The 27,114-nt window shown below is 35.9% G+C and overlaps 1 protein-coding gene across 1 annotated transcript in view; it reads left to right on the top strand.

Annotated features, from left to right (window-relative positions):
* Positions 1-27,114, top strand: part of LOC127545231 (phospholipid-transporting ATPase ABCA3-like) — a gene marked incomplete at its 5' end in the record, with an annotated part of 212,762 nt that overhangs the window by 24,186 nt on the left and 161,462 nt on the right. Inside the window, one exon of the mRNA XM_051972378.1 lies at positions 14,219-14,384. Within this exon, the coding sequence (XP_051828338.1) occupies positions 14,219-14,384 (166 nt within the window). The remainder of the gene's footprint in view (positions 1-14,218; positions 14,385-27,114) is intronic.

Below are 27,114 nucleotides of genomic sequence, written 5' to 3'. Positions count from 1 at the left end.
GCCTGTGAAGGAAATCAAAAATGCAGGCGGACAAAAATAGAGGGATTGGGAATTCTATGTGGTCATAGTTCTTTCCCTGGGTGTAGCTGGTTCAGTTCATTACTGCTCTGTTGGAACTGATTTGGTTCATCTCATTGTTGAAGAGGGCCATGTCCATCAGAATTGATCATCATGTAGTATTGTTGAAGTATATAATGATCTTCTGGTCCTGCTCATTTCACATCAGTTCATGTAAGTCTCTCCAGGCCTTTCTGAAATCATCTGCTGGTCATTTCTTACAGAAGAATAGTATTCCATAATATTTATATACTACAATTTATTCAGCCATTCTCCAATTGATGGTCATCTACTCAGTTTCCAGTTTGTGGCCACTACAAAGAGGGCTGCCACAAACATTCTTGCACAAACATCCCTTTCCCTTCTTTAAAATCTCTTTGGGATATAAGCCCAGTAATAACACTGCTGAATAAAAGGATATACACAGTTTGATAGCTTTTTGAGCATAGTTCCAAATTGCTCTCCAGAATGGCTGGATGTATTTACAATTCCACCAACAATAAATCAGTATCCCACTTTTCCTACATCCCCTCCAACATATTCCGCATTGTCTTTCCCTGTCATTCTAGCCAATCTGAGAGGTATCTCAGAGTTGTGTTTGACTAATTCTTTTGACTAAATTTGACTAATTGATTAATGTCTCATAATGTCATTAGCTTCCACTTGCCTGGTTCTAGCTTTTAAAATGTGATTTTCTTCAGTTAGCTCTTGTATTTCTTTTTCTATTTGATTAATTTCACTTTTCAAGTATCTTCTCTGCTGGGTTATTGTTTCTTGTTTGTTGGTTTTTTTTGTGTTTTTTTTTTTTTTGCTTTTGCATTTAGCCAATTGTATTTTTTTATTTGTTTTTTTTTTTTAATTTAATTTTATTTAATAATAACTTTGTATTGACAGAATCCATGCCAGGATAATTTTTACACAACATTATCCTTTGCAATCACTTATGTTTCGCTTTTTCCCCTCCCTCCTTCCTCCCCCCCCCCCCCAAGATGGCAAGCAGTCCTATATATGTTAAATATGTTGCAGTATATCCTAGATACAATACATATTTGCAGAACCGAACAGTTCTCCCACTGCACAGGGAGAATTGGATTCAGAAAGTAAAAATAACTCGGGAAGAAAATCAAAAATCAAATAGTTCACATTCATTTCCCAGTATTCCTTCTTTGGGTGTAGCTGTTTCTGTCCATCATTTATCCAATGAAACTCAGTTAAGTCTCTTTGTCAGAGAAATCCACTTCCATTAGAATACATCCTCATACCAATTGTATTTTTTTAAAGAATTATTTTCTTCAGTCATTTTCCCCCCTTCATTTTCCAAGCTGTTGGCTTTCTCTTGTATACTTCAGTTTTTTTCCCAGTTTTTCTTCTATTTTTCTTATTTGCCTTTTAAAATCTTTTATGAGCACTTCCAAGAAACTTCTTTGAGCTTGAGACTAATTTATATCACACTTTGATATTTCCTTTGTGGATATTTTTTCCTCATCTGAGTTATGTTTTGGTCTTCCCTTTTACCATAGTATCTTTCGATGGTTAAGGTTATTTTCTGTTTCTTGCTCATTTTCTTTCCTTCTCTTTTCCCCCTGCCCCTTTTGTACCTTTTATGGTTGAACTCTGCTCCTAGGGTAAAGGGGCCACTGTCCCAACCTTCTTGGACAGATTTGAGTTTTGGCTTTTGAGTACAGGGACCCCTTGTATTTGATGTCTTGATTACAGAAGAGCATTGTCCTACTTGCTCCCTCTAGGAAACAACTAGGTTTCCTGGACTGTCAATTTGCCTTCTGACTTGAGACACAAAGGCTGCCTCACTGGTCTATTCTATTTCTGAACCAAATTTATTTTTCAAGGAGCTGTTTCTTTAGTATACATACTTTTTCATTTTGCCAAGAAAAATTTTATAAAGATTTTTTTTCTTTATTCAACTTCTGTGCCTTCTTTTCTAAGTTGTTTGCATTTCCCTCAAAGCTTTCACAATTCTTCTGTATAGCTCTTATTTCTTTCCCCCAACTTTCTTCTCTCTCTCTTTTAAGATTCTTTTTGACACCAACCAAAACTTGACACCTGTTCATCTCTCCCTTTGAGGCTTCATATGTAGACATTTGCTATTTCTGTACTCTTGTGGGTGTGTGATTCTGATCTTTCCTGCACCATACTAATTTTCTCTCTCTTTTTTTTTTTAATAATTTTTTATTGATAGAACCCATGCCAGGGTAATTTTTTTTTACAGCATTATCCCTTGCATTCACTTCTGTTCTGATTTTTCCCCTCCCTCCCTCTACCCCCTCCCCTAGATAATTTTCTCTAGTCAGTGTTCTTTTTTCCTTTTTTGCTCAGTGGAAGGACTTCAGGAAAGGTCTGTCTGAATTGGGCAGGGGAAACATGGCCCAGCACAAGCAAAGCACAGGGAGGCCCTGCACAGGAAATCTAGCAAGAGGCTTTTAGCCAAAGTACAGCAACATTGGCTACTCTTTCCTGATTCAGAGGGTTGGTGGTTCAGCAAACAGCTCTGAGATCTCCAACACAACCACAGAAGGCAAATTATGAGCCCTGAACCCCAGCATAACAGGTGATACTAGGCCAGGTCAAACCAGCAGATTGTAATCCCCACAACAGTGACTTCTGAGGTGGCAAGAGTTGGGCAGGGAAAAAATTGTAAAATAAAATGTAAGCAACTTGATTTTTTTTAAATAAAAAGAGATGAAAAAGGAAGAATTTTAGAAAATTGGACTTACTGAAAACCATATTAAAAAAAAAAACAACCTGGACAATAAATTGTATATGAAAACTATCCAGATCTATATCAGAGAACAAAGTAAAGATAGAATCTATTAGTCACCTCCTGAAAAGAACTACAAAAGAAAAAAGTCACAGAAATGTCTTAGCTAAAAAGTAAAATCTCTTTATCAAAGAAAAAATAAAGTAATTCATGAACTAAGAACTATTGTCAGGATCATCTGGAAATTTCTACTGTAATTGAGAATAGAGCTTAGAATGCCAATACTTAAAAAGGAAAAAAAAAATAAGATTTAGAACCAAGAATAACTTATCCTACAAAGTTGAGTGTAAATCTAAAGAAGAAAAAAAAAAATAGAATAGAAGTTAAAGCATTTCCGATAAAAGAACAGAATTAAGTATAAGCTTTAATACAAACATAAATCCAGATAAACATAGAAAGGTAAATGTATTTGAGAAATTAGAAGTAGTAGTGTTGACATTCTAATAAAAGAAGTATCTTTATTGAATTTTATTTAGTCTTCAAAGGATGCGGAGAACATTCAATAAAGAAAATGGAGATCCTGGGGCATAGTGGTTCTTTTCTGAAGATTTTAAGAGAGGAAGGAGAAAGAAAGTTAAAAGGATATAGAAAGGAAAAAAAGGGGGAATAGAACTTGTTGCTTCTCAAAATTGGTGTGCATTAGGAGAATATGCAGACAGAAAAACATGTATGCATTAGATGATCCTCCCTTCTCTATAATGCACAAGAGAGGGTGGAATATATACCACTTGATGTAATACATCACCCTCTACAGGGAAACAGGTGGGGAGAAACATAGGGTTTAAAAGAAGACATTACTGAGGAGAGAATAGTCACAAGCAAAACAAATTTCTTAGTCCTGAAGAAGAGATTAAAAGAAAAGTCAACAACAACAAAGCAGTTTTTATATTACTATTTGGACACTACTACCATACTATTTGCTGAACAAATTTTAGTATATAAGTGCAATAAAATATTATTTTGTCTTAGGAAATAATGAAAGACAATTTTTGAGAATCCTGATTTGAGAATTCTGGGTAGCATAAGTTGGTGCATGATAAAGTAAGTTTAAAGGAAAAGTATAAAAATCTATACCCAAAAAACTACATTGTAAAGAAAAACAGATTTGAAAGGCAAGCGTTCTCATCAGGGATTTGACTAACTATTGCTACTGAGGATATATGATAAAGCAGGTTACCAACTAATAGACGTTTTTTCTATATGAGATGCAGGAGGAGGAATACATTTTTGAACATGACTTTGGTATGTGTTCTTTTTTTTTTTTGATTATGCTCATTACCAAGTGTTTCATATTACACTTTAGATTATATGCTATTTATTATTTTTATAATTTTGTAATACATTATGTTATCATTTTATTACAAGGTTTCTTTTTTATTAGGTAGAAAAAATAAAGAGGTAGAGTTGATAATAGTGATGGCCCCCAAAAATCCATTTTAACATTTTAAAAAGTACATAATATTCTAGAAGGAAATAGAAGCAAGACATTCTTGAAAGTAATGTGTTTAATTGAATATACATTTTAAAATGCATGATATGAAATATAAATTCCTAGTTTAATATAGAATCTTTTGTATTTTTTTATATGAAATGTCTTTTTGTTTTGTTTTTAGGTTTAGAATAAACTATTTTTTAAAAAAAAATTTATTAGTTACAAGCCACTACTACCATAGTTAAAAAAAAAAGTTTCCTATGATAAATGTAAAGTAAATTTCCAAATTATCAATACTTCTTCCCTACCTCTAAATTTGTTGCAGTTTCATTTGCAACTGGGATTGCACTGTATTTTTTTTTAATAAGACTTATCTCCAGTTCCTTTATTGATGGAGTTTGCTGAATGTCTATTAGGTTTTATCATAGACCAATTGATTCTTTTTTCTTTTAAATTTTTATTGATCACTCATTTAAATTTATTTTTATTAATTTATTTTATCTTTGCATCATAAACATTTAAAATCTCCTCCTTGTGAGAGGCTTCTTTTAACATGGTAAAACAAACAGTACAATGACTTCATCTGAAAGAATATCCAATATTTCACATTTATAGCATCCCACTACCTCTCTGTTTACAAAAAAAAAAAATTAAGTTATGTATTTTCTCTCCTCACCTCACTAATGCATGAAAAAAGGAAAACAAATTTTTTATAATAAACATATGTATAGTCAAGCAAAACAAAATCCTTCAATGACTATTTAAAACATATATGTGATAGTTTGCATCCTAAATCTGTCATCTCTTTGTAATAATTAATTTGCTATAAATGCTGGTTGTAGCAATAATACAGGAAAAAGAAATTAAGGAAATAATAATAATATGTAAAAAATAAATAGCACATTTTGCAGATGTCACAATATAATTGAGTCAAATGAAGAGTTCAGTTATTTGAAACAATAACTTTAGAATATTTTCAAGCTATAAAATACATCTAAATCATCAGAATTTTGGTATTTTGCAATAAAACTCAATAAGAAGAAATAGAAAATTCATATTTAAAGTTGGAATTTTACAAAATGATTGCACAAAATGCATTGGAATCTCCCCTTCAAGATATAAACAAGCATTACATAAATAGAATTACAAACAACTTTTTACAAAAACAGATGTGATTGTGGGCATAAGCACCAAATGATGTGATTTAGGAGAGCACCAAATGTTGCTCACTTTCATCCATGTTTCATTTTTTCTCAGCCAACTACTAGGTTTTGGTCAATTTACTTTCAAATGATAAACACTAAGCATCTATAACTCTCAGGTTCCAGAATCTGACTCAGAACTCACTGGATAACTAACTTCAGTCAGTTCCTGGACCAATCCTCAGGCTCAGCAGCCCTCCAAACTGGGACTCTGTAGGATGGCTTGGCTCTATGTCAATTCCCAGCAAGAAGCAGTTTCAGAAGATGAGATCATATTCCCATACCCTGAAGCATGTTAGGTCTCTTTTGTTTGGAGAGAAACTTGATTATTAGGGTAAATGGACCCTCACAAAGTTGGGCCACAGTAAGTAAGGTACAAGCTGATCCTGTGTAATCTCTGCTTGTACATCCCTGTGATGTCACCAAACTTTAGCTTCAGGTCATCTCTGTAACACTTTAACTCCATAGACCATTGCATTTCATTTTCAGTTTCTGGACACTACTTAACAAGCACACTAGGATTTGGCCCCTAAAATTTCCATGTTGATTTGTTAGACTCCCCTTCTGTGTAGGGGCCCCAACAACCTTTTGAAAGGTTTAAAATTTTTCAAAAGTTTAACAAATGAAAAGAGTGGGGAAATGATGTTGTCCTGGGTGCAATTGGCAGAAAAATAATGACATGGAATTGCATTCAGGGGCACGCAAGGAAGGATAGGGATCAGTGTAGCCTCATGATTCCACACCCTGTCGGTGGCCTCCTATTGTGTGTCTAGCCAAGGAATCCAAGTTAAGTTAAACCCCTGAGGTTACATTTTCCCTATAATTCTGCCCATGGCTCATACCATCTTTGGTGAACTCCTCTTGGGGTTTAATTCAATTAATTGAATTGCCCCTTCTTTCCCCCCCCATCCCCCGCAAAGGGTCATTTGCTTCTCTAAGGAAGAAATTGGAGCAAATTCAAAGAGATATCCAAAATTGCCCTCTTCTAGAACCCAAAACCCAAGTCCTAAATTGTATCCCTTAAGAGAAGTTCCTTTGACTCAGGGAGGTATAGGATATGGGAATGCTCCCCCGGGCACCACAGAAATCAGGGCCTTTAAGAAGGAAATGAGGCTCTTAATAAAAGATCCCACCGGTCTAGCAGAACAATTTGATCAATTCCTGGGCCCTAATCTTTTCATCTAGAGAGAACTTATGTCTATTTTGAATTCTCTCTTCTCATAAGAGGGGAGGGGGCTGATTAGAGGAGCAGCCATGAAGGAGTGGGACAGGAGACACCCTCCAGCTGCAGGAGTAGTTTCAGATGACCAGAAATGCCCTTTAGTAGATCCCAATTAGGATCACAATAACCCTATACATCGGGAAAGTATGAGGGATCTTAATGAACTGATAATTACAGGAATTCACAACGCAGTGCCAAAGACACAGAACATGAAAAAGGCCTTTGGGGTGACTCAGGGGAAAAACGAGTCACCAGTTGATTATCTAAATAGACTAAAAGAAAGCATGAGGACTTTGGGTTTGACCCTGATGACCCAGGAGTAGAAGATACCTTGAAATTGCACTTTGTGATCAATGCATGGCCAGATATCAGTAGAAAGTTACAGAAAGTAGAAGCATGAAATAATAGGAGCCTTTCCAATTTATTGGAGGAGGCCACCAGGTGTATATTGGGAAGGATGATGAGAAACAAAAGTATTGTCAAAATCTTAGTCCAGGCGGTGCAAGGAATAGCAAAGAATGCAGGAAAAATTGACAGAACAAAATGTCAAGGAAAGTAGACAGATATTGAGGAAGGAACAGGAGGCTAGCTGGTCCTGACAGTAGAAAGCCTTTGAGGTGTTGGGGATGTCAAAAAGTAGGGCATATGCAAAAAGACTGCCCCCATTAAAGGATGGAACAGCAGATATGTTCCCTTGTTGAACTTGATGAAGGTTAGGGGAGTCAGGGGTTCTTGAAAGACTCCCACCCAGAATCCTTGGTAAATTTAAGGCAGGGATCCCACCTGGAGACTCTTGTATTCTTAGTAGACACTGGAGCATCGAGATCTAAAGTGACCTGTTTGCTGGAGGGGGTTAAATTATCTAAGGAGACCCTGGTGATTTCTGGGGTTAAAGGAGAAAATTTTCTTGTATCTATGACCATATTTATATTACCAAATTTATATGGGAAAAAGGGAAATATTGGGCAGATTTCTGCTCATCTCAGAAGCAGGAGTAAACTTACTGGGGAGAGATTTAATAACTAAACTAGAAATTGTGTTGATTCCACATGGACCCAGCATATACCCCAGTACAATGGCACTAATGAATGAAGAAGAGCAGACTAGGATAAACTCTGAGGTTTGGGTGGGACCTGACAATCCAGGTGGAGCAGATATAATCCTGATAAAAATCTCATTGAAAGACCTTAGGGAAGTGATAAGAGTCAAACAATATCCAATTTTACTAGAAGGAAGGAGAGGTTTGCAGCCTGTGATACAAGGCTTATTGAGAAATGGACTAATAGAATCCTATATTTCACCCTTCAACACACCCATACTTCCTGTCAAGAAGAAGGATGGGAAATACAGGTTAGTTCAGGATCTAAAAGAGATTAACAAAATCATGTTAGCTTCTCACCCTGTGGTTCCAAATCCATATATCATCCTGGGCCGGATTCCTACTTCTGCTAAGTGTTTCAGTGTATTGGATCTGAAGGATGCATTCTGGAGCTGCCCTTTAGAGGAGAGTAGTAGACATCTCTTTGCTTTCCAATGGGAAGATCCAGAGACTGCAAGGAAGCAGCAAATGAGATGGTATGTCTTGCCCCAATGCTACATTGAGACCCCAAATTTGTTTGGTCTAATCCTTAAAAATTGCATAGGAGATTTTCAACCAGTAATGGGAACTGGGGTGTTACAGTAGTAGTGGGGGATACAAAGGAACACACCAGTAGTTGTACCATTGATCTATTAAATTTCCTGGGAGGATTGGTGTTTAGAGTATCAAAAGAGAAATTGCACTTTTTGGAGAGGGAAGTAAAATATTTAGGGTATGTGATTAGTGAAGGCAGCAAGAGATTGGACCCTGCCAGAATTGAGGGAATATACCCAAACCTAAGATAAAGAGCTACACAAATTTCTGGAGTTAGTAGCATATTGTCAGGCATGGATAGATTCTTATGCTGCTAAACTAAACCCTTGTATAAGCATCTGCTGGAGGAAAGTCCAAGTTCTATCATGTGGGATCCAGAGAGTGATCAGACTTAAGGTGTTTGTTAATTTCACCACCTATGTTGTCTCTCCCCACCTTGAAAAAACCTTTCCACCCGTTTGTCAATGTTGAGGGAGGGGTGGTTCTGGGAGTTCTTGCTCAAATAAGAGGGGGCAGATAAGACCAGTGGCTTTCTTTTCTAAAGTATTAGATCCTGTAGCCAAAGGATGGCCAGCCTTCTGAGATGAGAAGGATGGTTTCTGAGATGACATAGTAGCCACGATGGCTCTATTGGTAGAAGAAAATAGGAAGCTCACCTTCAGAGACAGTCTTATGGTAAGTGTCCCACACCAAGTAAGGACAATATTAAATCAGAGGGCTGAGATATAGCTCACAGATTCCAGAATTTTGAAATGTGAGGCAATACTATTAGAAAAGGATGATCTAGTAATCACTCAAGATCATAATCTTAATCCTGCCTCCTTTTTGTCCCCTGGAACAGAACCATCCCCCAGAGAGGAACTTTGTTGCTTAGAGTTAATTGATTTTCAAACAAAAGAGGATTTACAAGAATCTCCAATGCCTGGGGGAGTAAATTGGTTTATAGATGGCTCTTTTAGAATGGTAGATGGGAAAAGAAAAAATGGGTTTGCTATTGTGGATGGAGAGAAAATTTCCACTGTTAACAAGGGCAGTCTACATGCCCATTGGTCAGCTCAAACTTGTGAATTGTATGCCTTAAATCAAGGTTGAAATTATTGAGGGATCAAGATGGAAAATATACACACTGATTCAAAATATACCTTAGATATGGTGCATGTATTTGGAAGGATTTGGGAAGAAAGAGGGTTTGTAAATGGTAAAGAACTGGTCCACCATACACTAGTCAGAAGTATTGGAAAACATTCTGGCCCCTAGGAAGGTAGCAGTAATAGATGTAAAGGGACATCAGATGGGAAATGCTTTGAGGCAAGGGGAAATAAATTAGTAGATGAGGAGGCCACAGAAGCTGGAAACCAGGAGATTTCTCATATAATGGCCTTGATACCTGTACTTGCCCCTAGTCTGCCCTCTCCCAGTTTTACCCAGAAGGAAAAAGAGAAGGCCTCAACTCTCGGAGCAGTTGAGAATTCAGAAGGAAGATGGCTCTTACCTGATGGCAGAGAGGTACTGACCAAAGCAAGTAGGAGGCAAGTCCTTCAGCAACTTCACCAGGGCAGTAATCTGAGATGTCCAAAACCTGTGTGAGGCTATATTGACAAGGTATGTTTCCCCTGGCCTATATACTATGGCCCAACAACTGGTAGATGGCTGTCTCGTTTGTCGAAGGACTGAGAAGGCTGCTCAATGCCAGGTCCTGAAAGGAGGACGACCTGTGGGAATCAGACCCTTCCAAAGCATCCAGGTGGACTTCACTGAGCTGCCACAAGGGGTCGCCTCAAATACTTGCTGGTCATAGTGGACCATCTGACCTCATGGTGGAGGCATTTCCCTCAGCAGAGCAACTGCCTGGACAGTAAGTAAGGTCTTATCAGAACAAATTGTTCCCAAATATGGAGTAGTAGAGAGGGTAGACTCGGATCAGGGAACACATTTTTCTGATTGTGGATAAAGTTAAAATTTCCACTGTTACCAAGGGCCCATTGGTCTGATTAGGGCCTTAGAAATCACTTGGGATTTCCACACCCCTTGGCATCCTCCCTCTTCTGGGAAAGTAGAAAGGATGAATCAGGAAATAAAATGGCAACTGACTACATTATCTTTAGAGACCCAACTACTTTGGACTAAATGTCTTCCTCTCGCTGTGGTCAGAATCAAAACCAAGCCACGTAGAGATACTGGGCTTTCACCTTATGAATTATTGTACAGTCCATCCTTTCAGGCTTATCATATGGGAAACTGGGACCCTATTTTAGGGACAAAGAATGTATTTTTAAAGAGATATATTAAATCATTGTTACGACATTTACAAGAACTACAACAAAAAGGGTTAATAGCTCAGACTCCTCTAGGTTTCCCTGTTCATAGAATTCAGGTTGGAGATTGGGAGTTAATCCAATCCTGGAAGGATGAGAAGCTGACTCCGGGCTGGGACAGACCCTACCAAGTGATACCTCACACACTGCAATTTGGACCCAAGAACGAGTCTGGATACACCATACCAGAACAAAAGGACCTCTGCACCACCTTTATTGGAGTGGATGGTTCAAGATAAGGGAGATTTCAAATTACATTTGAGGAAGGGACCTCCACTGAATGGGAACACAAATTCTGAACCCAGTGCATTGTAACTGTCTATGTATGACTTTTCTTTTCTTACATTAATTACTTTGGGTCTTTTTGCCTGTTTGGGAGCTGATATATTTTCCCCCAGGAATTTTACCTTCACTTCACAATGTAATAATAGTTGAACCTCATGGGGCTTTGGGTTTACCTATTTCCTCACCATAGTCATAGAAACCAGACCTTTACCTCCCTGAGATGAGAACCAGTTTTTCCTGCTCATGCAGAATATAGGGAGAACTTTTAACTTAACAAATTGTTGGATCTGTGGTGGATCCGAACAACCATGGGCACCTGTCCCCTTAAACCCAGCCTGGATCCCTAGTAACCGATCCCAAATTCATAATGGGACTAGTTTCTGGAACTTAGAAGAGAAACATCAGTGACCATTGACAGAAAATAGGAAAGGGAAATATTGCTTAAATCAGACAGGGCAAGGTTTGAAGCTGGGAAATAGTGTATGTGAATGGACTTATTTGAGAGCAGACCTGAAGCCAAAGACAATTGATTATATGGAAATGTTTTAAGTATTGGTGAGATATGGGGAGAAATCCCCAGTTAAAATGTGGGAAGGATTGGAAAAGTTGTACCTTGGATGCTCTCCTAGAAACAGGAAGAGAGCAAAGATATTGCTATTGACAGATTACTACTGGTGAATGTAATGAAATAGAGTGGGATATTTTAAGTTGTATAAAAGAGAATAAGAGGAAAGGGAACATATACATTGGGTACAATTATCAATGGGGTTGTTATAATGTCACCACAGGGATACCTGGGAAACCTGGGACTTTGTTTCCCACATTTTGGAGTACCTCCAACCTAATAGCTCAATGGCCAACAAGAATTATGGAAATGTCAATATTTCATCTTCATGGGGGGCAGTCCCTTTAAGGACAAGAGACCAACAATATTAGCCCTTTACAAGAAATAGCTCAAAAATTCTCAGGGGAACAATGGGCTCTAAAGGGCCACTACTGAATCTGTGGCCTAACTGCCTATACTCACTTCTTAACTGGACAGGGATTTGGTATATTGGATTAATAAGGCCACAATTTTTCTTTCTTCCTGCACAGGCAGACAAATATTTAGGCATTCAGTTGTATGATAATCTGGGAAGAGGGAAAGGGTTAGATACCTCCATTATCCAGACACAAATGGTTGGGGTGACACTTGGCCCCCAGAAAGAATAGTTAGAGTATGGGCCGGCCACCTGGGCTGAAGATGTAATTTGGGAATATAGAATCCCAATATATATGTTGAACAGGATAATTGAAGTCTAATTAGTTCTTCAAGCAGTTGTAGAGATTATCACCAATGAGACAGCTGAGGCACTAGATCTTTGGCTGACCAAGCTACTCAAACCAGAGAGGCTGTTTTACACAACACAGACTTCTGATGGATTATTTGTTGGCTGAAAAGGGGGGTGAGGGGATGGGGAGAGAGGGTTGTGTGAAACTAAATTTATCAACATGTTGTATAAGAATTGTCATCAATGGAAATCTAGTAAAAGAAATCACTAAGAATATCAGGAAATTTGCTCATGTTCCTGTACAGACCTGGACCTCACCGTTCAATACTTCCTGGTGGTCCTGGTTTGGAAAAAGCTGGTGGAAGCTTCTCTGATTTGGTCTCATAGTGCTTAATGATGTTATAGTACTACCTATCCGCATATCTAGTTTGATCTGATTGATAACTAAAATAGTTCAAAACTCATTATCCAGAATGATTAAGTTGGATGGGAAAGCTGAAGAGTCTATTAGATTGAAGATTAAAAGGACAGTTATGGGAACCAGTGGTCCAAGAAGACTGATAGGAGCCAGAAGGGGATGAGGAATTCGATAGGGAATGTGAAATTATGCTACAAAAATTTGAAGAGATTTCAGTGTACAAATAAGAGGGGGGACTGAACGAAATGAGGCGAGATCTTGCAAGACAGTTGTGAAAATCGAGTAAGGCTTCATTTACTTCAGAGTTTGAGTAGGCCTAAAGGTCTTTGAGCATTGATTCAAGGGCATACTTAAGTCCCCTTCCTGCTATCCTCCCATGACATCATTTTCTCTCTATTTTAATCAAATATGGGCAACTATGTACTTATTGGTCAAGTTCAATTTCTTGGGTAGTTCCTATGTTTAGAATGTAAGACCCTCAGCCAATGAGAATGAGGGTCAGTGGTGGGACGGGTATTTCCGTTAGAGATTATTTAAAAGTGTTAACCCTGTCCTAAAAGGTGCTTCCTCCTTTCGATTGCCTGCTCGATTTTTTATTAAGTAGTGATCCCTCACCATTTCTGAGCCACACATAGTCACACAAAATGTTTTAAAGCACTATGATTAGAGAAATGCAAATTAAAACAACTCTGAGGTACTGCCTTACATCTGTCAGAATAATAGAAAAGGAAATGATAAATGGTGGAGAGGATGTGTGAAAATTGGGATATTAATGCATTGGTATAGGTGATATGAACTGATCCATCTATTCTGGAGAATAATTTTTAACTCTGCTCAGAGGGGAATCAAACTGTGCATACCCTTTGATCCATTAGTACCACTGTTAAGTCTATCCCAAAGAGATCACCAAAAAAATGGGGAGAGCAGAGGGGAAGGACTTACATGTAAAAAATATTTATAGGAACTCTTTTTGTGATGGCAAAGAATTAGCAATTGAGAGGATCTTCAGCAATTGGGGAATGGCTGAACAAGTTGTAATGTATGATATAATGGAATACTATCATGCTATAAGAAATAACAAGCAGAAGGATGTCAGAAAAACTGATAAAGACTTAATGAAATGATGCAAAGTGAAGCTAGTAGAACTAGGAGAACACTATATATAGTAATAAACAACAACATTTGATAATCAACTATGATTGAATTAGCAACTGATGCAAAGATATCATGGAAAATGCTTTCTACATTTAGAGAAAGAACTGATGGAGTCTGAATGCAGATTGAAGCATTTCACTTCAATTAAAGTTTTCACTTTAATTGTGTGTGTGTGTGTGTGTGTGTTTGTGTGTGTGTATTGTTTCTTTCACAACTTCACTAACATGGAAATATTTTTGTACATGATTGCATATATAGAACCTTGATCAAATTGTTTACTGTTTTAAAGAAAAAAGAAGGCAAGAACAGAAGGAAAATAGTTGAAATTCTTAAGTTGTATAAAAATGAATATTTAAAATTGTCTTTCTATATAATTGGAAAAATAGTATTAAAATAATTTCTTCCCTAGTTTATATATTATTACAGATATAGTTTTTGGTTATTTTTTATAGGTTAGCTACTCTCTACGTTTCAGTAACAATGCAAGAAATATCTGGTACTTTTGGAAGAATATTATGGTTCACGATGAGTTAGCAGTTTGGCACACAGATCTTCTCTTTCCAGTTTTTCCTGAGGCAGGACCTAGAAATCCTGATTTTGATGATGGAGGAGAACCTGGTAAGAATGAGCTTAAATATTATTTTGTTACTAGCTCAATTGCTTACCTGCATTTTGTGTCCTTGGGATATTTTCAACAAGTGGTGAAATCTTTGTCTATTTTATAATTTTGGATTAAATGATTTAATTTTACGTTATTGGTTATAGTTCAAAGGAATCTAGCCCCTTTAAAAATCAAGTCTCCTATTATATAGAAGAAAATTAAATGAAAATCTCTCTATTGCACAATTAGAGATAGATCAGAATCAAAGAGTACAATTGGTTAAATAAAAATTATTTGGGGAAGACTATTTTAGGAAGGTATTTGGTTAGTGGTTTTTTATGCTTTCATTTTTGCAATTTTTTTTCCTGATTAAGACTTTTAGAGTTTGAGCCATCTTATCTCCCTAATTTGAGTAGCAACATAATATTAATTATAGTACTTAACAATTTTGGCTTGGATTTGCTTCATTTTTTGGAGGCAGCAATGGGTGATGGAAAGAGCAATGGGTTTAGTATTAGGAAAACTAGTGTAAGGTGGCTAGATTCCACTAACAATGGCTCATATGACTTCATAGTCCCAAAGAAACCCTGCACACAATTAACAGTCATGGGAAATTATCAGCCTCTGTGGCCTCAGATGCAAAGCTTTACTTACATCCCCAGAATGATATATGGGATCCAGTATTAGCTTTGCAACTAATTTGCTCTGTGACCTGGGGCAAATTGATTGGATTATTGAATTGTTTTGAGCCAAATTAATTTTTGAATGAATTAATTTAATATCCTATTCATGGTATGTTGTAGAGAATTAGAGGTGATGTCTCAGTCATAAACAGGCTAGTATAACTTTAAAAATACACATAACCAGGGAGGAGACACCTTCAAACCATGCAAGTGCGCATACACACACACACACACACACACACACACACACACACACACCCCTATACAACAAAGGAAAAATAGCTCACTTTTATTTGTTTTAGACTTGAAGGTGGGCTTATCTAGCATTTTAGCTTTATTGAAAAATTTTATCTTTGTATAACCTAAAGCAAGGACTTATATTAACACAACAGAATAGATAAGAAGGGTTTAAAGATGCTAAGGCAAAGGAAAATATATCTCTTTACTTGAAATGGAGATCAGTTTCTGAAATGAAGTTACTCTATATTTATATTTAAGCAAGGATATATTTATGCATACATATATAGATATATACATATACATACAGACACAGACACACACCTTCCTGCCCCCCCACATGTAAACACACACACACACACACACACACACACACACACACACACACCCCTTTCCTAGTCCTGCTAAATTTTTCATTTAATTCTGCTCTTTAACTTGCCTTGTATTATTTAATCTTCCCTCATCCATGGATCCCTCCCTTGTCTTCTTCTCTTACCCTTTGCTTCCTCCTCTTCCTCTGACTTCCTCTTTTTCCTTTCTTCTTTCTTTCCTTCCTCCCTCCCTCCCTTCCTTCCTTCCTTCTCTCTGGGTGTAGATGGCATTTTCTATCTAAAGTTTATTGGAATTGCCTTGGATCATTAAACCACTTCTCCAAGTCTTTCATAATTGATTATTGCACAGACTCATTGTTATTGTGTACAATGTTTTCCTGGTTCTGTTTGTTTGGCTCAGCATTAGTTTATGTAAATCTTTCTAGGCCTTTCTAAAAATCAGCTTGTTCATCATTTTTTTTTAGAAAAGTAATATTTTATTACTTTGATATACTATAATAACTTAATTCAACCATTTCCCAATTAATGTGCATCTAAGTAGTGCAATTATTCTTATATATTTTTCTTCTTGATCTGTTCTTCAGATCTGTTATTTTTCTTATAAAATGTTTCACATTGTATTTTTTTTTTTCATTCTTGGAAGAGCCAAGATGGCGGAGATCTTTGTCTGAGCTCTTTCTGGCTTCCTTCCCTCAGATCAATAACAGATCAAGCTTTTGAACAGGTTTTGGAGTGACAGAACCCACAAATATTTGAAAGGCAACAAATTTCCAGCAGAAGATATTTTGGAAGTCAGGCAGGGAGGGAAGAGGGATTGTAGCCCAGTACAGGTGCAGTGTAGTGCAGAGAGATCCAGGGTCAAGGGGCTTTTACTAGCTGGGGGAATATACTGGGAAACTAGTAGTCAAAATACAGCAGCATTGACTACTGTGTCCTAGTTCAAAAGCCAGTGGATCAGCACATTATCTGTGAGACCTCCAACACAACTATAGAAAGCAAATAGTGAGCCCCTGAACCCCAACATAACAAGCAGAACTTGGCCACATCCACCCAGCACGAGAAGAAAGTCGACAGCACTGGGCTGGGGCAGTGTGAAGCCTCTGTTACCTTCAGAGGGAGTTTGGAACAGTCTCCTCTTTGCCCTAAGAGCAGACCTCATTCTTTAAAAATGATCAAAAAAGCAAAAAGAGTTCTAACCATAAATAGCTTTTAGGGATATAGGGAAGAGAAGAACTTAAATTCTGAGGACTAAAGGCAAAATGTCTCCAGATAAAGCCTAAAATAAAAGTTATTAAATTATAAGCTAATAATAAATCTCTATCTTTACAATGCTCTCTTGGAAGAATTTAGAAAGGATCTTAAAAGAAAGAAGAAAATTGGGGAAAGAAAATGACAGCTCTGGAAAAGGAAACACAGAAAATGTCTGAAGAAAATGACTCCTTAAAAAATAGTTTTACCAAAATGGAAAAAGAAAACAACTTAAAAAACAGAATTTGTGAAATGGAAAAAAAAAATTCAGTGAACAAAACAATTCATTTAAAAGTTCAATTGGCCAAATACAAAAGGAGATTTAAAAAGCTAATAAGAAAATAATTCATTAAAAAATAGAATTGAGGGGCAGCTAGGTGGCACAGTGGATAGAACACCAGTCCTGAAGTCAGGAGGACCTAAAGTCAAATCTGGTCTCAGATACTTAATACTTCCTAACTTTGTGACCCTGGACAAGTCACTTAACCCCAATTGCCTCAGCAAAGAAAAAAAAAATTAGAATTGAACAAATGGACATGAATGAATCAATGAGACATCAAGAATCAGTCAAACAAAAAAAAATTGAAGAAAATATAAAATACCTTATTAAAAAAACAACTACCTTAGAAAATAGAACCAGGAAAGATAATTTAAAATTTTTTGGAGTTCCTGAAAACCATGATGAACAAAAGAGCTTAGATATCATCTTCAGAAAATCATCAAGGAAAACTGCCCTGATGTCTTAGAACCAGAGGGTAAAATAACCATTGAAAGAATCCACTGATCATTTCCAAAATGAAAACTCCAAAGAATGTTGTAGCTAAATTCCAGAATTATGAGATCAGGGAGAATATCTTGCAAGCAGCCAGAAAAAAAAATAATTCAAATATCAAGGAGCCACGATCAGGATTACCCAAGACCTAGTAGCTTTAAAGAATTGAAGCGCTTGGAATATGATATTCCTGAGAGCAAAGGAATTTGGACTGCTGCCAAGAATCAACTAGCCAGCAAAAGTAAGCATTATCTTACAGTGAAAAATATGGACATTCACTGAAATAGGAAATTTTCATTTATTTTTGATGAAAAGACCAAAGCTGAACAGAAAATCAAATACAGAACTTGAAAGAAGCATAAAAAGGTAAAAAGGGATGAAAAAAAGTACGTTTTAAAATTTTTTCATTCCTTGTATTAGAAACACTAGCCTCTGCAATAAGATTCGAGAAAGAGATTAAAGGAATTAGAGTAGGCAATGAGGAAACCAAACTATCACTCTTTGCAGATGATATGATGGTATACCTAGAGAACCCCAGAGATTCTACTAAAAAGCTATTAGAAATAATTCACAATTTTAGCAAAGTAGCAGGATACAAAATAAAAGCCCATAAATCCTCAGCATTTTTATACATCACCAACAAAATCCAAGAGCAAGAGATACAAAGAGAAATTCCATTCAAAATAACTGTTGATAGCATAAAATATTTGGGAATCTACCTACCAAAGGAAAGTCAGGAATTATTTGAGCAAAATTACAAAAAAGTTTCCACACAAATAAAGTCAGACTTAAATAATTGGAAAAATATTAAGTGCTCTTGGATAGGCGGAGCGAATATAATAAAGATGACAATACTCCCTAAACTAATCTATTTATTTAGTGCTATACCAATCAGACTTCCAAGAAAATATTTTAATGATCTAGAAAAAATAACAACAAAATTCATATGGAACAATAAAAAGTCGAGAATCTCAAGGGAATTAATGAAAAAAAAAATCAAATGAAGGTGGTCTAGCTGTACCTGATCTAAAATTATATTATAAAGCAGCAGTCACCAAAACCATTTGGTATTGGCTAAGAAATAGATTAGTTGATCAGTGGAAAAGGTTAGGTTCACAAGACAGAATAGTCAACTATAGCAATCTAGTGTTTGACAAACCCAAAGATTCTAACTTTTGGGATAAGATTTCATTATTTGATAAAAACTGCTGGGATAACTGGAAATTAGTATGGCAGAAATTAGGTAAGGACCCACACTTAACACCATATACCAAGATAAGATCAAAATGGGTCCATGACCTAGGCATAAAGAACGAGATTATAAATAAATTAGAGGAACATAGGATAGTTTATCTCTCAGACTTGTGGAGGAGAAAGAAATTTGTGACCAAAGATGGAACTAGAGACCATTACTGATCACAAAATAGAAAATTTTGATTATATCAAATTAAAAAGCCTTTGTACAAACAGAACGAATGCAAACAAGATTAGTAGGGAAGCAACAAACTGGGAAAACATCTTTACAATTAAAGGTTCTGATAAAGGCCTCATTTCCAAAATATATAGAGAACTGACTCAAATTTATAAAAAATCAAGCCATTCTCCAATTGATAAATGGTCAAAGAATATGAACAGACAATTTTCAGATGATGAAATTGAAACTATTACCACTCACATGAAAGAGTGTTCCAAATCACTATTGATCAGAGAAATGCAAATTAAGACAACTCTGAGATATCACTACACACCTGTCAGATTGGCTAAGATGACAGGAAAAAATAATGATGAATGTTGGAGGGGATGCGGGAAAACGGGGACACTGATGCATTGTTGGTGGAGTTGTGAATGAATCCAACCATTCTGGAGAGCAATCTGGAATTATGCCCAAAAAGTTATCAAAATGTGCATACCCTTTGATCCAGCAGTGCTACTATGGGCTTATATCCCAAAGAAATACTAAAGAAGGGAAAGGGACCTGTATGTGCCAAAATGTTTGTAGCAGCCCTGTTTGTAGTGGCTAGAAACTGGAAAATGAATGGATGCCCATCAATTGGAGAATGGCTGGGTAAATTGTGGTATATGAATGTTATGGAATATTATTGCTCTGTAAGGAATGACCAGCAAGATGAATTCAGAGAGGCTTGGTGAGACCTACATGGACTGATGCTAAGTGAGATGAGCAGAACCAGGAGATCATTATACACTTCGACAATGATATTGTATGAGGATGTATTCTGATGGAAGTTGATTTCTATGACAAAGAGACCTAACTGAGTTTCAATGGATAAATGATGGACAGAAACAGCTACACCCAAAGAAGGAACACTGGGAAACGAATGTGAACTATTTGCATTTTTGATTTTCTTCCCGAGTTATTTTTACCTTCTGAATCCAATTCTCCCTGTGCAACAGGAGAACTGTTCGGTTCTGCAAATATGTATTGTATCTAGGATATACTGCAACATATTTAACATATATAGGACTGCTTGCCATCTTGGGGGGGGGTGGAAGGAGGGAGGGGAAAAATCGAAACATAAGCGAGTACAAGGGATAATGTTGTAAAAAATTACCCTAGTATGTATTCTGTCAATACAAAGTTATTATTAAATAAAATAAAATTTAAATTAAAAAAAATAAAAATAAAAATAAAATTTTTTCATTCCCTATTATCTATTTTGTTATTTCTTGGTCTTTAATAGTTTCACTGGCTTCCTGTTTTTTCACCAGTTTGTGTTTGTCCTGAGGTGCAAATTTGTTCTATTTGTGGGGAAAATTGGAGAGCTTGAAATTTACCAACCTATTCTGCTGTCTTTCTAGAATCCTGCCCTTAAGTTGTTTCTTTCTGGATGCTTGCAATATTTTCTCCTTAATCTGGGAATTCTGGAATTATAGTATTGCTGGCAGTTTTCATCTTGGGATCTCTTTTAGGAATGATTGGTAAACTTTTAAAATTTCTATTTTACCCTCTGGTTCTAGAATATTAAGACAGTTTTCCTTGATAATTTCTTAAAACATGATGTCTAGTTTATTTTTTTGATCATGGTTTTCAGGTAGAACAATAATTTTAAAATGATCTCTCCTACATCTATTTTCCAGGTCAGTTGTTTTTCCAGTGGGATATTTCACATTGTTTTCTATTGTTTTATTCTTTCCATTTTGTTTTACTGTTTCTTGATTTCTCATAAAGTCATTAGTTTCCATTTGCTCAATTGTTATTTTTAAGGAATTATTTTCCTCCATGAGCTTTTGTACTTCCTTTCCCATTTGGCCAATTTTGCTTTTTAAGGCATTCTTCTCTCCATTAGCTTTTTATATTTCCTTTTGCACACTCTTAAATTCTCTTTCCATTTTTTCTTCTGCTTTGCTTACGTGATTTTTTTTCTAGTGTTCTTTTATTATTATTATTATTATTATTATTATTATAGCTTTTTATTTACAAGACATATGTATGGATAATTTTTCAACATTGACCTTTGCAAAACCTTCTATTTCAACTTTTCTCCTCCTTTATCCCCCACCATCCCCTCTCCTAGATGGCAGGTAGACCAATACATGTTAAATATGTTAAAGTATATGTTAAATGCAATATTTATACAGTTATCTTGCTACACAAGAAAAATAGGATTTAGGAATAAGGTAAAAATAACCTGAGAAGGAAAACAAAAATGCAAGTGGACAATAACAGAAGGCGTAGAAATGCTATGTTGTGGTTTACACTCATTTCCCATAGTTCTTTTGCTGGGTATAGATGGTTATCTTCATTACTGAACAATTGGGACTGATTTGGTTCATCTCATTGTTGAAGAGAGCCATGTCCATCAGAACTGATCATCATATAGTATTGTTGTTGAAATATATAATGATCTCCTGGTTCTACTCATTTCACTCAACATCAGTTTATGTAAGTCTCTCCAGGCATTTCTGAAATCATCCTGTTTGTCATTTCTTAAAGAACAATAATATTACTTATGTGATTTTTCAAAATTCTTTTTGTGCTCTTTCATACCCTAAGCCCAATTCTTATTTTTCTTGGAGGCTTTAGATGTAGGAGCTTTGACATTTCTGTATATTACTGACAAAACCCATCAGCAAAAGATAGAAAGAGAAATTCTATTTAAAATAACTATAGACAGGGGCAGAGCTAAGATGGCAGAAAGGACACATGCTTCATTCTAAGGTTCCCTTCTACCCTCACTAATTACCAAATTCAGCCTCTGAAATAGTGCTTGACTGGCAAAATTTATGAATATTGGGAGTACAACAAATTACAAGCAAAGGTAATCTGGAAGATCACCAGAAAAGATTTGTCCTGATAGGGAGGGAGGAGTCCAGTGGAGGCAGGGAGATAGAACACGGAGGCCAGCACACACTAAGCGGACCAGGGTGGGGGCAGTCTCTGTGGGTGGAGAATTTGCAGGGAGAACTCTACCATGGGTTGGCTGCTCTGCTTTGGTTACAAAGCAGTAGACCAGCAGAGAAGTTACACAAATGCCAAAGATAGCATGTACCCCCAAAAATGCCAGAATTTAACAGAACCTGGCCACACCCACTCAGCACTGGGAGTGACTCAGAACAGACCACAGCATAGCTGTGCAGACGCATTCTGCAGCACAGGGCTTTTGCCCAGGGCAGCCACACTTTTGCACAGAAGGGGAGCTCTGCACAGGGCAGCCACACTTCCACACAGCACAGCTGTGCTTCCCAGGGCAGTGACACTTCCAATACAGGGCTCTTCATAGGGCACTTCCACAGCTCAGCCATTCTTTGCAGCTCTGTTTTCAGGACAGCTACTGTCCATCTATCTATCCCTGTTCTGTAGAGGAAGCTGGTAATCTCCTTGCCCCGAAGGAAGACCCTAAGAGCTTTTTAAAAAATGAGTAAAAAAGCCAAGTGAACTTTAACTATTGATAGCTTCTATACCGAAAGAGAGCAGGTTTCCAATCCCAAAGAAACTAATAGTCAGTCTCCAAACAAAAACCCCAAAGAGGGATGTGATCTGGTCCCCATCACACAAGACTCTCCTAGAAGAAATTATAAAATATCTTTAAAAAGAGCCAGAAGAAAAATAGGGAAAGGAAAGAGAAGCTCTGCAAGTGAGTACAGAAAAGGCATGTAACTCACTAACAGAAAAAATTGATAAAGTGGAAAAAGAAAACAACTTCCTCAACTATGAATTGGAAAAGGTAAAGAACTCCCAGGAAAGTAAGATTTGTGACTTGAAAAAAGAAAATAACACAGTAAAAGAAAATTTAGTGAAATGGAAAAAAATTCCATAGAGCAAAACAATTCATTTAAAAACTCAATTGGACATATACAAAAAGAAGTTAAAAAAAAAGAAAAAAGCTAATGAAGAAAATAACTCATTAAAAATCAGAACTGAACAAATAGAAATGAATGATTCATTGAGACACCAAGAATAGTCAAGCAAAACCAAAAAAAAAAAAAAAAGAGAGAGAGAGAGAGAGAGAGAATGTTAAATATCTACTTGGAAAAACAACAGACCTGGAAAATAGATCTAGGAGAGATAATCTGAGGATTATTGGACTTCCTGAAAATTATGATGAAAAAAAGAGCCTAGACAACTATCTTACAGGACCAGAGAGATGTAAACTTACATCTTGGCCAAAGAGACCTGTCCAGATGTAGTAAAATCAGAAGGTAAAATAGCATTGAAAGAATCTATCAAGCACCTTCTGAAAGAGACCTTAAAATAAAAACTCCAAGGAACATTGTGGCTAAATTTCAGGCTAAGGAAAAAATATTATAAGCAGCCAGAAAAAAATTCAAATACTGAGGAGCCACAATAAGGATCACTCAGGATTTAGCTGCTTTCACATTAAAGGATCAAAGGGCCTGGAATCTGATGTTCCTAAAGGCAAAAGAACTTGGAATGCAGCCAAGAATAAATTACCCAGCTAAGCAGAGCATTTTCTTCCAGGAAAGAAGATGGACATTCAATGAAGCAGGTGAATTCCATTTATTCCTAATGAAAAAAACCAGAGCAAATCAAAAAATTTGACCTCCAAATATAGGACTCAAAAGGAGCATAAAATCTAAAAAGAACTCTTGAGAACTGTATTTCTGTTATGGGCATACATAAAGAGTGCATGTATAATTTGATTTTACTGTTATAATACAAAAAAAGGAAGTAGAAGTGGAAAGGGGATAGTATCAGAAAAAGAGAAAAGGGGAGATAAAAAGGAAATTACATCCCACTGAGAAGCAAAAGAAACCTATCATATCTGAGGGAATTTAGGAAGGGGGAGGAATATTGTGTGAATCTTACTCTCATCAGATTTGGCTCAAAGAGAAAATATTAGATATATTTGGTTTACAGAGAAACTTCTCTCACCTCATTAAAAAGTGGAAGAGGGAAAAGGAAAAGAGTAATACGGGAAAGGTATAAGAAAGGAGAAGGGATTCAAAGGGGGTGGGAGGGATTCTGAAGAGGGAAAGCTGCGTGAAGGAAATGGTACCCATAAGTTTAATACTGGGGAGGGGGGTAAGGAGAGCAAGAAAAAGAAAAGCATAATCTGGAGATAATAAGATGGCAGGAAATACAGAATTAGTAGTTTTAACCATAAATGTGAATGGGATGAACTCTCCCATAAAGCGGAGGTGGATACCAGGCTGGATCAAAAGCCAGAATCCCATAGTATGTTATTTACAGGAAATACATTTATAGCAGGGTGATACCTACAGAATAAAGGTAAAAGGCTGGAACAAAATCTACTATGCTTCAGGTGAAGTCAAAAAAGCAGGGGTAGCCATCCTTATCTCAGATCAAGCAAAAGCAAAAATTGATCTAATTAAAAAAGATAAGGAAGGAAACTATATCTTGCTAAAAGTTAGCATAGACAATGAAGCAACATCAATACTAAACATATGTGCATTAAGGAATATAGTATCTAACTTCCTAAAGAAGTTAAGAGAGTTGCAAGAAAAAATAGACAGCAAAACTTTAATAGTGGGAGATCTCAACCTTGCACTCTCAGAATTAGATAAATCAAACCACAAAACAAATAAGAAAGAAGTTAAAGAGGTAAATATTATATTTAAAAAGTTAGGTATGATAGATCTTTGGAGAAAACTGAATGGAGATAGAAAGGAGTACCCCTTCTTCTCAGAAGTTAATGGAACCTATACAAAATTGACTATATATTAGGACATAAAGACCTCAAAATTAAGTGCAGAAAGGCAGAAGTAGTAAATGCATTCTTTTCAGCTCATGATGCAATAAAAACTACATTCACTAGAAAGCTAGGAGTTAACAGACCAAAAAGTAATTGGAAACTAAATAATCTCATCCTAAAGAATGAATGGGTGAAACAGCAAATTATAGACACAATTAATAATTTCACCCAAGAGAATGACAACTATGAAACAACATACTAAAATTTGTGGGATGCAACCAAAGTTGTAATAGGGGGGAAATTTATATCTTTAGAGACTTATTTGAATAAAATAGAGAAAGAGAAAATCAATGAATTGGGCTTGCACTAGATAGAAAAAAAGCTAGAAAAAGACCAAATTAAAAACCCCCAATTAAATGCTAAACTTGAAATTCTAAAATTAAAAGGAGAAATTGGTAAAATTGAAAGTGAAGAAACTATTGAATTAATAAATAAAACTAAGAGTGGTTTTTATGAAAAAACAAACTAGATAAACCTTTGGTAAATCTGATTAGAAAAAGGAAAGAGGAAAACCAAATTGTTAGTCTTAAAAATGAAAAGGGAGAAGTTTCCACCAATGAAGAGGAAATTAGAGCAATAATTAGGAGTTACTTTGCCAACTTCATGCCAATAAATTTGATAATCTAAGTGAAATGGATGACTACCTTCAAAAATATAGGCTTCCCAGATTAACAGAGAAGGAAGTAAATTGCTTAAATAGTCCCATTTCAGAAAAAGAAACAGAACAAGCTATTAATCAACTCCCTAAGAAAAAATCTCCAGGACCAGATGGAGTTACAATTCTCCCAAACATTTAAAGGACAATTAACTCCAATGTTATTTAAACTATTTGAAAAAATAGGGATTGAAGGAGTCCTACCAAATTCTTTTCATGACACAGACATGGCACTAATACCTAAACCAAGTAGGTTGAAAATAGAGAAAGAAAATTATAGACCAATCTCCCTAATGAATATTGATGCAAAAATCTTAAATAAACTATCAGCCAAAAGATTACAGAAAATCATCCCCAGCATAAAACACTATGAACAAGGAGGTTTTATACCAAGAATTAAGGGCTGGTTCAATATTAGGAAAACTAGTAGCATAATTGACTATATCAATAACCAAATTAACAAAAACCCTATGATCATCTCAATAGATGCAGAAAAAGCATTTGATAAAATCCAACAGCCATTCCTAATAAAAACATTTGAGACTATAGGAATAAATGGACTTTTCCTTAAAATAGTCAGTAGCATCTATTTAAAACCGTCAGTAAGCATCATATGTAACAGGGATAAACTGGAACCATAGCCAATAAGATCAGTAGTGAAACAAGGTTGCCCACTATCACCATTACTATTCAATATTGTATTAGAAATGCTAGCTTCAGCAATAAGAGTTGAGAAAGAAATTAAAGGAATTAGAGTAGGTAATGAGAAAAACCAAAATATCACTCTTTGCTGATGATATGATGGTGTACTTAGAGAACCCCAGAGCTTCAAATAAAAAGCTATTAGAAATAATCCACAAGTTTAGCACAGTTGTAGGATACAAAATAAACTCACATAAATCATCAGCATTCTTAGATATCACTAACAAAATCCAACAGTTAGAGATACAAAGAGAAACTCCATTTAAAGTAACTGCTGATAATACAAAATATTTGGGAATCTCTCTACCAAGGGAAAATCAGGAACTATATGAGCAAAAGTATAAAACACTTTCCACGCAAATAAAGTCAGATCTAAACAATTAGAAAAATATTAAGTGCTCTTGAATAGGTTGAACAAATATAATAAAGATGACAATACTACTTTAACTAATCTATTTATTTAGTGTTATACCAATCAGACTCCCAAAAAACTATTTTAATTACCTATAAAAAATAACAAAATTAATCTGAAACAACAAAAGATCAAGACTTTCAAGGAAACTAATGAAAGAAAACTCAAATTAAGGCAACCTAGCTGCACCAGATCTAAAACTATATTATAAAGCAGCAGTCACCAAAAACATTTGGTATTGTCTAAGAAATAGACTAGTTGATCAGTGGAATAGGTTAGATTCACAGGACAAAATAACCAATCATTTTAATAGTCTAGTGTTTGACAAACCCAAAGACCCTAGCTTTTGGGATAAGAATTCACTGTTGACAAAAACTGCTGAGAAAATTGGAAATTAGTATGGCAGAAACTAGACATTGACCCACACTTAACACTGTACACCAAGATAAAGTCAAAATGGGTTCATGATCTAGACATAAAGAATGTGATTAAAAATAAATTAGAAGAACATAG

The sequence above is a fragment of the Antechinus flavipes genome, chromosome 1 (assembly GCF_016432865.1).
Source record: "Antechinus flavipes isolate AdamAnt ecotype Samford, QLD, Australia chromosome 1, AdamAnt_v2, whole genome shotgun sequence".
NCBI classification, from domain to species: Eukaryota; Metazoa; Chordata; class Mammalia; order Dasyuromorphia; family Dasyuridae; genus Antechinus; species Antechinus flavipes.
Note: the sequence above shows the minus strand (reverse complement) of the source record. Positions and strands in the feature narration are given on the sequence as shown.